Source organism: Meleagris gallopavo, chromosome 2 (genome assembly GCF_905368555.1).
Source record: "Meleagris gallopavo chromosome 2, MGAL_WU_HG_1.1, whole genome shotgun sequence".
In the NCBI taxonomy this organism is placed as follows: Eukaryota; Metazoa; Chordata; class Aves; order Galliformes; family Phasianidae; genus Meleagris; species Meleagris gallopavo.
The window spans coordinates 17,134,722-17,150,394 of NC_139405.1; the positions used below are offsets into that span (position 1 = coordinate 17,134,722).

Sequence of the window (15,673 nt, forward strand, 5' to 3'; positions counted from 1 at the left end):
TTTGCAGAAGTGTTTCATCTCCTAGATAAAGAGAAGAGTGGAGTTGTTCAGCTTTCCTTAGCAGAGGTGAGGCTGGTCAGATTAACATACTATGTGGCTAAGCTACAGTAATGGACTGCATAATTATTTTCTCTAGAATCGCTCCTACAAATAGTAAATGCAACAGTGATTCAAAGGAAAACTTTGTTTTTGTGGCAAAGATCGTCAGCTCAGAAGGCATGTCCAAATTAGTAAAATGAATATTTATCCAATATGAGTAAAAAGTAAAGATATATTCAAAATACTAAGGTTACTTGAGAAGATGCTTACACAGTGAGTTTCACTGCCTACTTTTGGAGGGCAGTGGTCATTTCATTAGAAAACACACAGCAGGAAAATGTTGTTTTCTGGCAGAGAATGAACTGAACAACATGCCAGAATTAGAAGAGACCTTTCTAGATGCCAGGTCTCTTTTTTCCCTATTGTTTTTAATGCAAATTTCTCCTGTAGAAACTAATAGAAGCAATCAGCTTGAGCCTTCCCCTTGCAGGATACAAATATATCTCAGGAAACAGAGCTGGAAGGGGCCCCAAGAGGTCCATCCAATTAGTCCTTACTGCTGAAGACTGGCTCAAAGGGAGGAAGATGCTATGAGTCCCTGTGACCTTCAGTCACAGATAGTTAAATCTAGCTGAAAGTATACATTGCTAAATCTACTGTTTTTCAAAGACCATGCAGTTTACCCTGGAGAATAGGTCATGCCTCAAAAGAGGCCCTGCTTGCAATGTCTGAAGTCAATCCAGGCAACGAATTTCCCCAAAGTTTGACAGCAGATGGATGCTTTACATGGAGCAGATTACAACACAGTTGTGGCCTTTCCAAGCCTGCTCTTCTGGAGCTGTTGTGCAGTGCCTGGTGGCACACCGTGAGCCTCACAGATTGTCTGACTTCTTGTTCTGCCTCTCCCACAGTGGCTGTGCTGCACACTGGTTTGAGCTGAGATCAATGAATTCAGCAGAGAGCTCCGAATGTGGAATCAATCCTTCAGCATCTCCCTGCTACAGAAAGCAGAGAGAGAAACTTGTTTTTATTACTGGCAAGTTATTTTAGCCCATGATAAGTGATTTCCTGTCAGTTAGAAGGTAAATATACTCTTGAAGAAGACCCCAAAGAAATAAAACAAACAAGGCTAAACTTACATTCCATTACTTCTTCCCAAAGAGTATTTTTATGTATCATGCTGAACTGTCACAAATTCTGACTTAGCAGCGATGGGTTGGGGAAGGTCTGACTTGTTACTTCAGGTGAAGTTGTCTCCTGTCAATTCTTGTCCATAGGCATATTTTGATGCCTAAAGGTGGGGTCTGCAGTTATTGGAGATGAGTGATGGGAGCACAGAAGCTCATAAAGACAAGCACTAGGGGAGGAATATAACGCGTATGTAAGGGGTTGTGGAGCTTGGGTGTATGAGGGATGCACTGATGTGGCACATGATTCACAGAAGAAGCATACAGTTACTGAATAACAGTTCATAAAGTCTTCTAACACATCCTTTAAAAAAATACTTCTGCATTTAATTTTGGGATATTACAAAGAGCAAGTAATAACACAGCAATGCAGGCAAGTTAACCTTGCAGACATATAGCACACAGAAAATATTTCTGTAAATTCCAGTAATGATCTAACAGAACAGACATCTGTTTGACACTTCCAGGAAGCTGCAGGCACGCAAGCCTGTGTCCCTAGGGCAGACATGGGACCGAGGCTCTGCCTCCATCTCTCCCCAGAGCTGTGTTTGAGAGAGGACTCTCTTCACACTGACTTGTTCCTTTTTCTTCAAGCAGGAATACATGCCTCATCACAGCCCCCAAGCCTCACTTTGACATCTACTAGCATCTCTTGTTGGTACTGGCTGCAACCACGTGTCCTTTTGCAGTATTTCACTCTACCTTCCTAATAAATGGTATTCACTAAAGAGAAATAAGTACCTTCCAGTTCAGAACACAGAGTAAAATCAGCCAGTAGAGAACTGTAAGTTTTCCCCTGCTGTCATTGTCCATATATCACTGATAATGACATACACATAGCTGCCTTGGGTCACCACCACTTTCTTGCGGTAGACATTTGCCTCCCGACCTACAATGAGTATCTAGGTACCTCCAGCTGCCTGAAAGGCTGAGCTACCAGGGCAAGCTGGGTCTCAAAAACCTTGGGAATTTTCTAGTGAGTGCTCTGCCTGTTTGATAAGATGAACATGTCTTTCCCTGCCCTATATCTTGAGTATGCAACACGTCTCCTTACTCACCATGCAGCAGAGTGAGCTAACAGCTTGCAGCTTTGGATTTGCTTTCTGCTCACATGCACTATTCATGAGCTCATTCCAATTACGATCGCAGAGAGGCCTTTCTCAACAGAATTGGGAAAACTCATACATACACAGAAATCCACCGCATGCTCCCGGTTCTTCTCCCCTTACATCAAACAAGGTGCCCGCACCACAATAATTCTCACAGTTATCTCAGTGACTCTCACCTTGTGCTGCATGGGCATAGTGTTGCATTCCATCTTCCTTTATCTTTGGGAAGCAGGCAGCTCCAGAGGAGCCACCTCCTCTTTCATTTGTTCTTTGAGGACAGGACTTGAATCCTGGACACCAACTGCTAAAAAATAAGCCTTTTTTTGGATTGAACACACGTCTGTTTTTCACTCAGTGCATTTGCAGAAAGATGATTAAAGTCCCATTATTTCCCTCACGCTGTAAGATGAACAAATGTCTGTGTTCATCAGCTCTGCTAGTTTGTCTTGATGGAGCTGTAATGCTGTTGGCTGAAATGCTCACAGCAGCTCTGGTGACTGCAGTGGGCTTTGGTGGGCTGAGTCAGGGCTGGGGTATCCAGACTCCCTGTACTCTTGTACCTTGCTTCTTGGCCATTCTTCCTTATCAGAGCTGTGAAGCATCACTGGCTCCTGCTAGATTTGAGTGGGTCTATCATGGGGAATTATAATGCAGGCAAGTCACAAAGGCTCATGAATTTGTGATGAATTCCCTGTCACTATGAAAACCTTGCTAAATGGCATGATCAGCACTTTACAAATGAAGTAGGGGAAAGGAGATTCCCACAGACACTCTGCAATGGCTCCTCAAAGCTTTCCTGTCTGTCTTTACTTTGCTGTAGAAATGTTTTCAGCTGCACTGCAGCCTAGTGAGTTGAAAACTAGAGTTCTCTGTATTGTTCCTTAAAATGTGATTCACATTCGACTGATTTTAATTGTCTTGTGCTTGTTTACAGAAGAACTTCCCATGAACATAACTCCTACTACATTAGATTCTGACACCAGCTTTGCACCAGCATAAATATCTGCATGAGGTGCAAAGCAATCACTGTGATTTGGGATTCTGCCTTTGAGCTAGAAGTATAAAAAGAATCAACCTCATCTATGCAGCTTTCTGCCACCTGCTCATCCTCTCAGAATGGGAGATTTGCAGAAGGATCTCTACTTTGGCATCACTGCAGGCTAATGATCAGATTCATGGCTCGTGAGTAGGCACAGAAGGTGTGCTCCTCTTCAAGCTCCTTTTCATTCCTTCACTTCAGACAATCCCACTGAACCTGACTCAATGCTGTGTGTTGGTTCTTCATTTCCATACAGCTCAGACAAGCTGGCAGGCCTGGAAGTGCTGAGATACTGTGAGCATGTTTTTCCTTTCCATCTTATTGAGGATGCATCCAAAATCCCAGCCTGCTGTTGTTGTTATCCCAGCTTAAGCTTATGGGCTGAAAATTCAAATGAAGTTCATAAAAGCAAGTGAGATTGTGGGTGCGAAAGGAACCCGCGTACCAAAGCTTTTGAAGTTTCTCCACCACTAATGATGTCCCCAGTGATAGTTAATCTTAAAGTAGTGCCCTGCTGCTGCCTGACAAGCTTGTTGCCATGGTGTCTGTCTCTCTCTGTATAACTGGCACGTACAGCATAAAATCCTCTCTTCCTTTAATAGAGCAAATTATTCCAGTTGTTAGTGTTGGCCATTCATTAACTCCTTCCTCTGTCTTTGAAAGTCTTGTTGAAGCTCTCACCTGAAATACAGGCTCCCGTCGACACAAACCACTTGTGGGGATGGGCAGTAGGGCTGGCCGGTGTGTTTCCTGTGAGGGACGGGCATACCAGAGTAAGATTATTGCATAGAAAATAATCTGTAGGAACAGTCCTGGGAGGTGGACGAAAGAAGCACCTGAGCAAGTGGTGGGAAAACATCCAGGGAGAAGCAGAATGAGTCAGCTTTCAGCAGTATAGGAGCAGAGTGATGCCAGGAACTGCAGGAAAGTGTTTCTTCCTTGGCTCTTGCTTTCAGGAAAGAAGACACGTGCATTTTCTTCTTCAGACACTGGGCTGACTCAGAAAATCAAGTGCTCTTCTCTTATTTGGAAAACTCTGCAGACATTACTTGTTTTAATCTATTCACTCAGCTCTAAATGTGTGAAAACTCCATCGCGAGCTCAAGGGATGATTCATGTATTTCTTCTAACTCAGCTCCTATTCATACAAAGGAAAAAAAAAAAAAAAAGCAATGATGCTTTCTTGAAGTCCAAACTAGCTGTTCTACTTCTCAGCATGATCCCTCAAGCAACCTTGGTTGCCTAGACTAGTTTAAATGGTCTGGATCTTCCTGTAAAGGCAACAGTGAGGAACTTCTTATTTCATCTTACAGCATTTCAGTTGTCTTTACTTTCCCACACCACTTTTTATATCCTCTCTCTTATTCTCCTAACTACACAGACAGTCACATTTGTATCTCCATTGTATGCCTCAGTTTGGCTGATGTGGTAAAATGTTCTAGCATTCCTCTCTTTTCTTTAAAACAATGATGAGGAGGAAGGAGCTCCAGACAACCTGGCCTATCAGTTGGGTTGTGGAGTGGGACATGGTAATCTTTTCTAGAGTTTTGCCAAAATTTACCAGTGCTGCCTAATTCATACCTAATTCACCTAAATTCATACCTGTTTTTTCTGTTTCTTTACTCAGCCCTGTAGCTCCATGGGGACAGCACTAAACTTCCCCTAGGGATGGCCCTGCCTTGGCAGTGGCACAGACTATGCAGAGAAAATAAGCAGCTTCGGCCCCACTGAGGGCCTCCACTTAGGCACAAAAGCAAAGCAGCTGATCTATCACCAGGAACCCATTCTCCTGTTACCTGTAACCCCAGAGATGTCAGGCTACTTCTTGGCCAGCTGGAAGAAAAAGAAAATAGAATGTGGCATTGTGATATTGTTTTAGCTATAAAATCATCATTGCCTTCTTTATTAATAAAGGGAATCCTTTTGGTGTAGCCTAGCTACAGATATCACAGGATTTAGGATTTCCAGAGATTTTCACTTGTGTGTCTTACTGTCTTTGCATGACTTCAGCATGTCCAGTGTAGGGCAATGAATCTGTGAAGGATCTGGGCACAAGTATTAAGGAGAGCAGCTGAGGGAACTGGGATTGTTCAGTCTGGAGAAGAGGAGGCTCGGGAGAGACGTTGTTGTGCTCTACAACTGCCTGAAAGGAGGTTGTGATGAGGTGGACTTGGCCTCTTATCTTCAATAACAGAGACAGGATAAGAGGGAACGGTCTTAAACTGATCCAGGGTAGGTTCAGTTTGGATATTAGGAAAAACTGGCACAGGCTGCCGAGGGAGGTGGTAGTCACCATCCCTGGAAGTGATGGTTCGAGAACCATGGAGATGTGGTACTGAGAGGCATGGGCTAATGGGCATGATGATGGTTGAACATGGTGATCTCAGAGGTCTTTTCAGCCTTACTGATTCCATGATGATCCATTTCAAATGCCGTAAGGGTAGGCTTGACCGGGAAAGAAAACCTTTTATTTGAGACTTGATATCAGCAAGACACCTGGCACAGTCACTAAGCTTGCATGTATTTGCAAAGTCGTGTATGTTTTCACGGGCTGTAATCATAACTTTGGACTGCTGTGTAATTTACCCAGTGCACATGCCAAATTAGGTAGGAACCCTCAGTATTTTAAGAGGCTTTGTGTCTGATACAGTTTATAGTAAATTGTATTTTAGAAGCTCCCCATCCTAGTCCATTAATATTTGGTGAGTCAGAATGAAGAAATGCAGTGTGCATCCAACAGAAGGCTGTTCTCATTCAGTGCTGGAGCGAGGCTAAGTGAACCAGCGCAGATATGGTGGGGTCTTCTCCTTCCCTGGTCCCCTGGTGGGAACCTCTGTCTCATGTAGAAGGACATTGTGTTGTGTGGTTGCTTCTGGGGAAGACTTGGCTGAGAAATGGGAGCTGTATATGCAAGAAAGCAGGAAAATATGCTCAGTTTCAGAAAGAATGAGGAAGGAATTAATGAAACAGAAGAAAGAAGGTTAAAGGAACATGAGGAAATGACAAAGGAGCAATCTGGTCTCTAATTTGTAAAACATCTTCAGTGAAAGTCCTGAGAGAACACACTCTCTGAAGCAGCAGTTGTGAACTTAATAACAACGAGCGTGCAGTTGATTCCAGCAGAGAGTGCCAGCATTCTACAAGTTATTTTAATTGGAACTCATCTTGCTTTTGGGTTGGAATTTTTTGGTGCATGTTTTTACAGGGACTGATAATGTTTGAATTTCAGACATGCTGGTCTGGTGCATGAGAGCTTGAAGGAGGAATTATCTAACTGAATTTTAGTGCCCAGGCTGACAAGTGCACGAACAATAAAGAAGCTTCATGAAGAGAGAAAAGAAACTTCGCAGGTCACATCCTGCCTCATATGGTAACATCAGTAAAGGGGAAAATTGGGATTTTAATACCGGTGTGGGTCACACCAAGGATTTCCTTTTATTCTGCCAATTAGCAGACAGATTCAGCCTTCAGACTGAGAAGTCTGATGTTCTGCTCTACTTTTCACTAGCGACTTCCAGGGCAGGGCATCTTTGCTGTACTCACTCAAACTGCCACCACCTGAATTTAGAACCTGACTGAGAGCCTCAGAGGTCAGACTTGCCTGTGTCCTGTTGCCACCCGTGTGGGGATGCCTCAGCTCAGAGGTGCTGCATTCCTTTACATGTGCAGAAATATTTTAGTTTTGACAGTTTTTGGCATCTAGCTCAGACAACCAGGTTCCAAGTAAAGGGTGTTTTTCTATAAAGAAGTCCTCTGAAGTGCTCAGTCCCAGAGGCAAATCACAGTATGTCTGCAGCACATCAGGAGGATCCAGTTCCTTCTGAAATACAGTGATAGCACTGCTTCCATCTGAAATGCGTCTATGGGGAACTTGTTTCCCTGCCACACACACTGTCTCCTCAACCTTGGTGATGTAATGGTTTAAGCCCTTGAGTAGGATGGATGCAAGAAGCTCTGTTTCAAACCTTTTTTTTCTGCAGGTGATACAAATCAGCATCTCCTGTCCCCAGGATAGGCTCTACCACCTTGCCCTGTGGTGGTCTTGGAGGGGAGGCTCCTCTCCACTCCTTTGGAAGCTACACCACTGCACTAAACAAATGCAAATACTCAAATACCAGAAAAATAGAAAGCCAAAGGGAGCCCCTTTGGGGTTAAAGCCTCTCTATAGATCTGTGTAGCCTGAGGTCTGAACCCCAAAATAAGGGCTATACCATTTTGGAATGTAATGGAACTGCATAATGGTGATGTCCTGTTGTCGGGGGGGGGGGGGGGGGAGGAGGTACATATCTGAAGACAAGATACATTTTGTAAGTGCCACACACAGGACATGTCTTAAAAAGTCAAGTAGTTTCAAATTAGGACATTGCTTCTCCAAATTCCTATACATAGAACAGCTGAAATTTTTACAGATGTCAGGAGTATTATTTTTGCATTTCAGGTTTTCTTACTCCAAATGAACGCTTCAGTTTTGGGATTTCTGTAATTTTAAAAAGAGTGTGAAAATTAGGATCGCCCAGATGCCTTTATTTCGTTTAAAAGTAGGTGGCAACATAATGATAATTGGCTTAGGACACTTGGAAGGGAAACCCCTAAACTCAGGATTGTTACATGGATGGATGGAGACAACTAAATCAGAATAGAAGCCTTTCTGAGGGTGTTCAGCTAGAACTAGAATGAACCTGGTCAGATCACAGAGGTTTGCTGTATTGAGCAAAAAGTGAACTGTGTGTTTTGATATTGGTTTTGGTAGGTTGGAATATTCTAATATGTGTAGTAAATTATGCTGCATGCCATTGGAGTGGTCAGTAGAGAACTCTAGGAATACAGTTCATTTGGAGACACAATTAAAACACAAACCTAGACATGCCTGTGTTGCGACGTCTTCAACCTGCACTCCCTGAACGTTTACTTCTAATTAATTTTCTTAATTGCATAACAGTGCACTCCCTAATTACACCTGGGGAACCACTCTTGGATTGTAACAGGGTTTTTATCTATTGCTTGGATTGTTCTGGCTGTTGCTTTATCAGTGTTCTCCCCAGCCTAATTCTGTGCCAGCTTTTATGTCTGTGAACACAGACTGCTTGGGGAATGCTCGACAGATCCTTCAGCTGATGCAGCTACATCTCCAAGGACCAGATGGATACCCTTATTCACACTGAGTTACTACTTGAGCAATGCCATTGAAATCAATGGAATGACTGCAGAGACACTTACTGCTTGATGTAAGGGTTTTGTGAAGAGCTCATACAAAGAACAGCCAGAGGAAGCAGTTCACAGCGCACATTCACAGTTTTATTGGTCCTACAACACCCAGGAGGTAGACTATGCATTCTTGAGTGCTATCTAATTTGGAGACATAACTAAGTCCTAATGAACAGATGGCATACTCCTGAAACATCGTGCACAGTCAGCACCCAAAGTAGTCATTTCCATCTGATGCTGACAGAACTGAGCAGCCTTACACCTCCAGACACCTCTGCAACTCTCCAGCCTTTGTGGCAGGCCTACACAGCAGTATGGACAGGCACAGAAAAATAATTATAATCAAGCAGCAAAAAGACAGCAATCCAAAATCCTGGAGCGAGGAATCTGCTTTTGTTTCTGTAGGAATCTGTGTCTCAGTGCTGCCAAATATTTTGGCCAGACAGTAATGTGCTTTGTTTCATCCAGATATGCATGTCAGAGGTTAAACATCTATAGTGAATTCCAGGTTTTTCAACAGCACCAATGTGCTTTAATGTTGTAACTTTGGGTTTCTACGTCTGAGAAGAAGCTGAAATCTGGTTCTTTTTTGCCCTGTTCTCACACTTACTGAAAACACCCCAACATTTCATAATAGTGTTTGGTAGATTTTATTATTTTTTCCTCCTTTATTTTCACATTTCGTAACACCTGACTATTTAGCCAACAGGTTTACTAGGGGCTCCCCTGAAAACCTCCGCTTCACCCAAGGAGAAGCAATGTTCAATATAACGCTGAAAAAAACACTGAAGAAATAAATTTAAACCTGATCAAAGTTAGCATATTCTACAGAATATTAACTAAATGGTAGAGTTTATTGTTGCTGGATCTTGTTGCTGGGCAAGGCGTGAAAAGTGATCAGATACAGTGAATCACATCTCAGTGCCCAGTTTTGGCCAGTTATTGAATTGGCTGAAAAATGCTTGACCAGTAAAATTTACCCTAAAGAAGAGGATAACTTATACAAGATAAATTACCCTTTCCTACAAAATAAAAATAAGTTCCAAAGTGCCAGCTTGAAGACACTAAGATATGCAGTAAAAATATTTTACATAATCTCCATCTTTAGCAATTGTGAAAAACCTCTCTGGATCTTAGGCTCTGTCCCTATCCCTCCCTCAAAAAGCACTGCACTGGGACAACTCACAGCTCTAACCTTCAGATCTGATGATAATGATAACTGTAGTTCCCAGATCACCTGAAAAAAATATCTCCTTTGTAAATCCTCTTTTCTAGCAGCTCTAGAAAATTACTTTTGGGATGAAATAAAAACCCTTTAGAATTTTAAATAGATGTCCTGATAGAGATCAGTCTCAAAAGGGAAAAATCTAGGTGGCCAAAGGGACAAATGCTTTTATCTGTAAACCCCTTTCTTAGCGAGGATAATTATACAGGCTCTAAAGCTTCTTTTTCATCTGGCTGTTTTAACACAGCAGCACATAGCTTCAGCCTGAGTTTTGTTCTGTTGCCCATTTGAGCGACCGAGATCTGCGAGACAGATCTGCTTTCAAATTGGATATGACGTGTACCAGGTGCCACATCCATGAGCACCGCCAAACAATGAAATCCAAAAATTGCCTTTCAGCGTTGCTTGATTAGCATTAGTATAGAGCAGACGCAAGGTCTGCCCAAGCCTCAGGGCACTTGCTCTCTGCAGTGCACTTCAGATTGCACTGCCAGTGGCTTTCCAACCATTGTAATTTCTAGGAGAGTAAATGGAGTAAAGCAGGCTGCAAAAGCATAGGATAGCTGATGTTAGGCTAGGACTTGGGAGGTTCATCTCTCTGTGTTGCATGATTTTGAGAAAAAATCATTTCATCTCTCCTGGAATCTCCATTTTCCAGAATTGTAGAATTATAGAATGGCTTAGGTTGGAAGAGAACTTCCAAGATCATCTATTTCCAACTACTGTCTTTTCTTCTACAGCTCGTCTCTCCCATCTACTTGATTGAGATCTGAACTACTGCTCAGTCTGCATCTCTGCTCTAAGTTAATATGTTGATACACTTCTCTCTAATGGTGTAACATATGACCCAGATCACCGTGATGAACTGATCATAGAATCATAGAATCATTTCAGCTCAAAGAGGACTGTGAGGGTAGCATTACTGGCTCATGTCCAGCTTGCCATCCAGCAGTGCCCCCAGGTCTTCTTGGGGCTGGAATTGAGGTTACACCAAATAAAATAGGCACTGAAATTTTTTTCAGCATGGACCCTGGGTGCCATCTTTGCTGTAAGTGAATTTGCAAAGTATAAATTGTTTGTGAACTCAATAAACGATTCCCCTGGTGATGTAGGAGGGGAATAAAATCTGGATCACGCTTTTCAGAGTTTATAGAAGTGAGAAGAATAAAAGGTGATAAAATGTGAGTTATCACTGAAGTCATAAGTCTGACTCCAAAGGTCAGAGCAGCTAATAAAACAGTTCATTCTTTTCAGTTCAGATTAGGATGCTTTAATCCTTAAAATATCCTTGCTGAATTTACTCACATATGCCAGTGCCTGTGGCTACCTCTAAAAATACGAATGCAAAGCATTTCAGCTTTGGACATCAGTTGAACTGCAAGGATCACAAGTCACCATGTGTGTTAACTCCCTTAACCCAGAGTGACTGACTCAGTCTGATTTATCCTTGCTGAAATGTTCTCGTTTTAATTGATCACGTTCTAATTATCCTTATTTCTTTCATACATATAGAATGTATTATGTCCATTCCTATCCTGAATGCAATGCTTTTTCTCTCTAAACAGACATGGACAGGTTGCAAAAGCTACGAGATGTTGATTTTGCTGATGCTGACCTCTAAATTAGAACTAATTTCTGAGTGCTTGTAAATAATTCTGTGAATTTGTTTTAAAAAAGAACTCCATTGAAACATACCAAATAGGTACAGACCTCTTCATATAATAACATAAAGCTTATGATAGCCAAATTCGAATATAGTAGGGATACATATATTTTTCTCTTTAGAAAAAAAACTATGCAAAATAATAGGGAGATTAAACATACCTAAAAAGTCATTTAGAATAAGGAATTTCCACTGCCTTTCCAGATGGTTGCATCTTTTATTTTCATCTAAGAAAGAGGTACCCTTCACTTTGGGTTCAAATACAGTCATGCTGCCAGTGATTTCTACCCATGGCTGTCCACTGGAGCTTTCTTGCAGAGACTCTTCAGGAGCTGCCAGCAGAACACTGATAACTGATGCAGGGACTGTGCATGGCACTTCCTTGCCTGCAGTGTGGGTGACACAGTCATCCCCAGCTGAGTCTTCCAGCTCTGCACCCCACGGCAATGAGCCTGAGCTGGAGAGCCATCAGCCAGACTCCTCCCTAGAAGAACCCATGGTCTTGTGGGCAGGGTAAGCATGGGACATGAAGGCAGATAAGCTCCTAGAAATCCAGATGCATGGTATCAAGGAGCGTTATTATGCTGTTTTAAGATTATAGCATTGTGTTTTATAAGCAGCTGACTGTCATAATGAAAAATGATTTCATTTTGAAGCATAAGCAGAGTCTTTTTTATTGCTAGTTTGAATCCTGTGCCTTTGCTGTGCCCCAAGGCCAACATTTCATACTGTTAATATATTCATTTCTTAGCCCAGTTTTATTTATTTATTTATTTATTTCGCTTATTTGATAAACATCTAGTGTGTGTGTCTGACCTGAGCAGCACAAAGTACATTCCGGTTGGGTAAATTTAATGAACTGTGGGAGGCTGGGAGACGAGAGCAGAAAGTTTTTGAAGACAGTGCTTATATTTCATCTGGTGTTGTGGCAGCTGAAGTTAAATTCTAATTAATACAGTTCACTACCAGTAATAAGTAATGTTACTGACCTTTGATTGTTGATAATTTTTCAATACATATCAGGAGTCAAATAAGACTGGAGGCATAACCAAGGGGCACCGCTGGGAGAAAATAGAGAGAGGGTATTATTGTGTTACCCTCAGAATGTACATGCTTGTTATTTAACCACTGTTCTTCCTATCACCTCCCCTCGGGCAGCCTGAAGCTAATAAGCCTATCATCTGGAGAGATAACATAACACTGATTATTACAGTGTCACTAAATAACAAATTTTAAGTTAATTGTATCACATCCTAATAAGACCAGCTTTGTTTGACTCCTCACTTATAATCATAGAATCATTTAAATTGAAAGAGACCCATAAAAGCTGTAGCAGAAATGCTAAGTCACAGCTTGAACCAGTGATTGAGCACCTGGTGGTAAGGCAGGACCAACCCAAGGGAGCTCAGGTGCATGCAATGCACTGAGTGACCAGAAGGGCTGGAGCCCGGATCCACCCCTTCCCAGACCTCATTTAAGGGACTAGGAGGCAGGATGAGAGCCAGGCTCTCTTTGTATGTTTGAAGCTGTTTTCCACAGCAGTGGAGAATGGAGCCCTGACAGAGGCCCCTCATGCAAAGACAGACTTTGAAAACAAGAAATGAGGAAGTTTCTGGTCTGAAGGTCAAGAATTGATGTGTGACTTATGGTTTTGAGAAAGAAAAAATGGCTGTTGCTTATGGCAAGCAATCAAAACCGTTCATCCAGTAGATTATTAGAAGATGCGTACATGGGATTAAATGAAAGGTATGAGAGATATTAATTGAATAATATGGAGTATCTGGTGATGGGTGGAACAGTTGCAGAAGGAAAAGACCTTCACAGCAGCAGTGTTTTGCAAAATGTTAAGTGTTAAGACAAGGAGAAAAGGGGGGTGGGATTGTTTTTCTGTTTGATCTAAGGTTTTTTGTCTTCACAGCTGGGGGTCTGCGGAAGACTCTCTGTCTGAACATGGGGAGAATTTCATTGAAATAATATATCTTTGAAGGAAACCCAAAGCGCAGCTTTATATTTACAGATCTGGTACAAAGCATAGGAATAACAGACTATGAGAACGGCCATGGCAACCAGATAAGATACAAAGAGTTTCTAAATCCCAGTGGCCCAATGGATAATAATGCTGGAGGCATATTCATGCTGTAATTTGTATTCAAAGCCTGAATGCTACACAGAGATCATTTCTTGCACCTGGAATTCAGAACAGGTCCAATAAAAGTTATGGTTAGAATTTAACAGAGAGATGTGATCTCTTATCCCTTATTATGTGAGATGAGTCAATTCAAGGTTTAATCTTCTCCAAATAATATACAGCAATCTACAAGAGGAAGTGAAAATTGCAGGGGTGAGTAAGGAAAGAAGATTTGTTTTTTCTTATAACACAGGAATTAGCAGAAAAGACACGAAATTATTAATGAGGATAATTGAAGGGAAGAATATTGGCACACAATATGTAATTGAATTTTGCACCTCCTTGCCATAGGATGTTTTGGCTATTGCAAGTAAAAATGGGCTGAAGAAGCAATTAGACAGAATCAGGGGAGAAAGGTCTCTCATGGGCTATTAAGCCTCCAGAAATCCCTAAACTAGTGACTGCATAGAGTGAAGAGAGAGCAAGGGAGGAGCATGCTATGCTTATCCAGTTCCCTATGCTCTTTTCCTACAAATCTTTTATCGCTCAGACTCAGAGACAGGATGCTGAGCTAAACAAGCCTTTGCTGTGACCCTGTGTGGCTATCCTCATGAATTACACAAGACCCAATCCCATACACGCTATGGATGCAGTTCACATCCATGCAGAGCGCTGGCTTCTGGCCTTGCAAATTCTACTGAATATTTACAGTGAGAATTTAAGGAGAATGTAAGCAGCAGAGCTGAAGCGTTCATATGATCCCATTTCACCCCACCTGGAATTACACGCTGCCTCCTCTGTGAGTGTTCTTTGGCTTGGGTGTAATTTGATATGCAATTAGTCAAACATCCTCTCCTGCGATATCTGTCCTGTTGTGAACAATTAGTGTTGTGTAGGGGAATACATTCTGAGGCTCCAATCTTGAGGATTCCTGTCAATTTGCATTGACAGCTTGCTTATAAGAAAGAAGCAGACAGCTCCAGCTGGAATTGAGTGGTAGCAGCTACAGAGGCAGCCACACACACTAGCCCAGAGATGGTCCATTTTTTACTCACATTCCTGGCTTTGCCTGCTTAAGTTATCCTTTTGTTTTTATGTAATTTTTATGTAAGCCATGGCGTATGCTTAAATGTCCAGGAATACAGTTATCAATATTTCAGATGTGGATTAACACCACAAGTAGGGCTCTTAGATACTTTAACATGCAGACCACAGGAAAGAAAAGCTTCGGGACAGTTTCTTCTTGTCAAAGAACAGGGATGCAGCTGGTGGAAGGTTGAACTGATTCTGATCCCTGGGTGGCTGAGAGCAAGCTGCCTGAAGAAGGGACTATTTATATCCTCCTTTTGCTTCTAACAGTGGTTCTCATGGTGGTGAGTTTTTCTCTGCATGACAGCTGCTCATGAGTAGCTAGATATCTTACAAGCCTTTGCAGAAATTATTTCCTGAAAATATGTAAAACTCTCCTAAACTTGCCCTCAACCAGAATGACATGTTCTGAGAGAGAGCTGGAAGAGGTCCTTGTTTTGGTGCTTGGAGCTCATGTGTTGGAAATGCCACCAGATGCTGTCTTTTCTTAGCTTTGTAAAGCCATTTAGCTGTGTTCTAGAAGTAATTGGCTTTTAGTACTCCAGCTAATCAGATCCCTTCTTGGTTTACTCTGAGCTAATTAACTCTCATCTTCTCAAATTATTCCCAGTGCAGCTGATCACCTAAAGACCTCTTGTCTCTGTGCAGCAGCTGCTGTCCATTGCTGATAATGTGAGACATCCTCCTTCACGAGACGTCTTCCAAAACAGAACTAGAGCAAAGTGCTGAGCCGTGCTGGAGTACTGCACCAAATAACAGCCTTTTTTGTAGCTGAAAATTTTGCTCTCTGGGGAACACTGCCTACTACTCTGGATGATGTTTTTCTATTATACATGCTGTAAAATGTTACTAGGGAACAAGACTTCATGCATGTGGGGCAGCTAAGCTTGATCAAATATCTTTGGCCTTCAGCAGCTGATGATCTGTGTGTGGTATAAGACTACAGCACAACATAGGGTGCAGAATGCAACATAATTTTTCAAGCATGA

General features: G+C 42.0%; 1 protein-coding gene across 8 annotated transcripts in view; it reads left to right on the forward strand.

Moving 5' to 3' along the window:
* LOC100548023 (calpain-8) overlaps positions 1 to 10,935 on the forward strand; it is a 37,857-nt gene extending 26,922 nt beyond the window's left edge. For 2 of the 8 annotated variants that reach the window (XM_085219162.1, XM_085219160.1), the window contains 2 exons: positions 8 to 66; positions 530 to 916. In XM_085219162.1, coding sequence (XP_085075288.1) covers positions 8 to 66; positions 530 to 589 — 119 coding nt within the window. In that variant the 3' untranslated portion in view covers positions 590 to 916. Of the gene's footprint in view, positions 1 to 7; positions 67 to 529; positions 918 to 950; positions 1,178 to 8,313 lie in introns of those variants that run through there. The other 6 variants (XM_085219165.1, XM_003203833.5, XM_085219164.1 and 3 more) reach the window with 5 other exon arrangements.
* Positions 10,936 to 15,673: the final 4,738 nt, after the last annotated feature.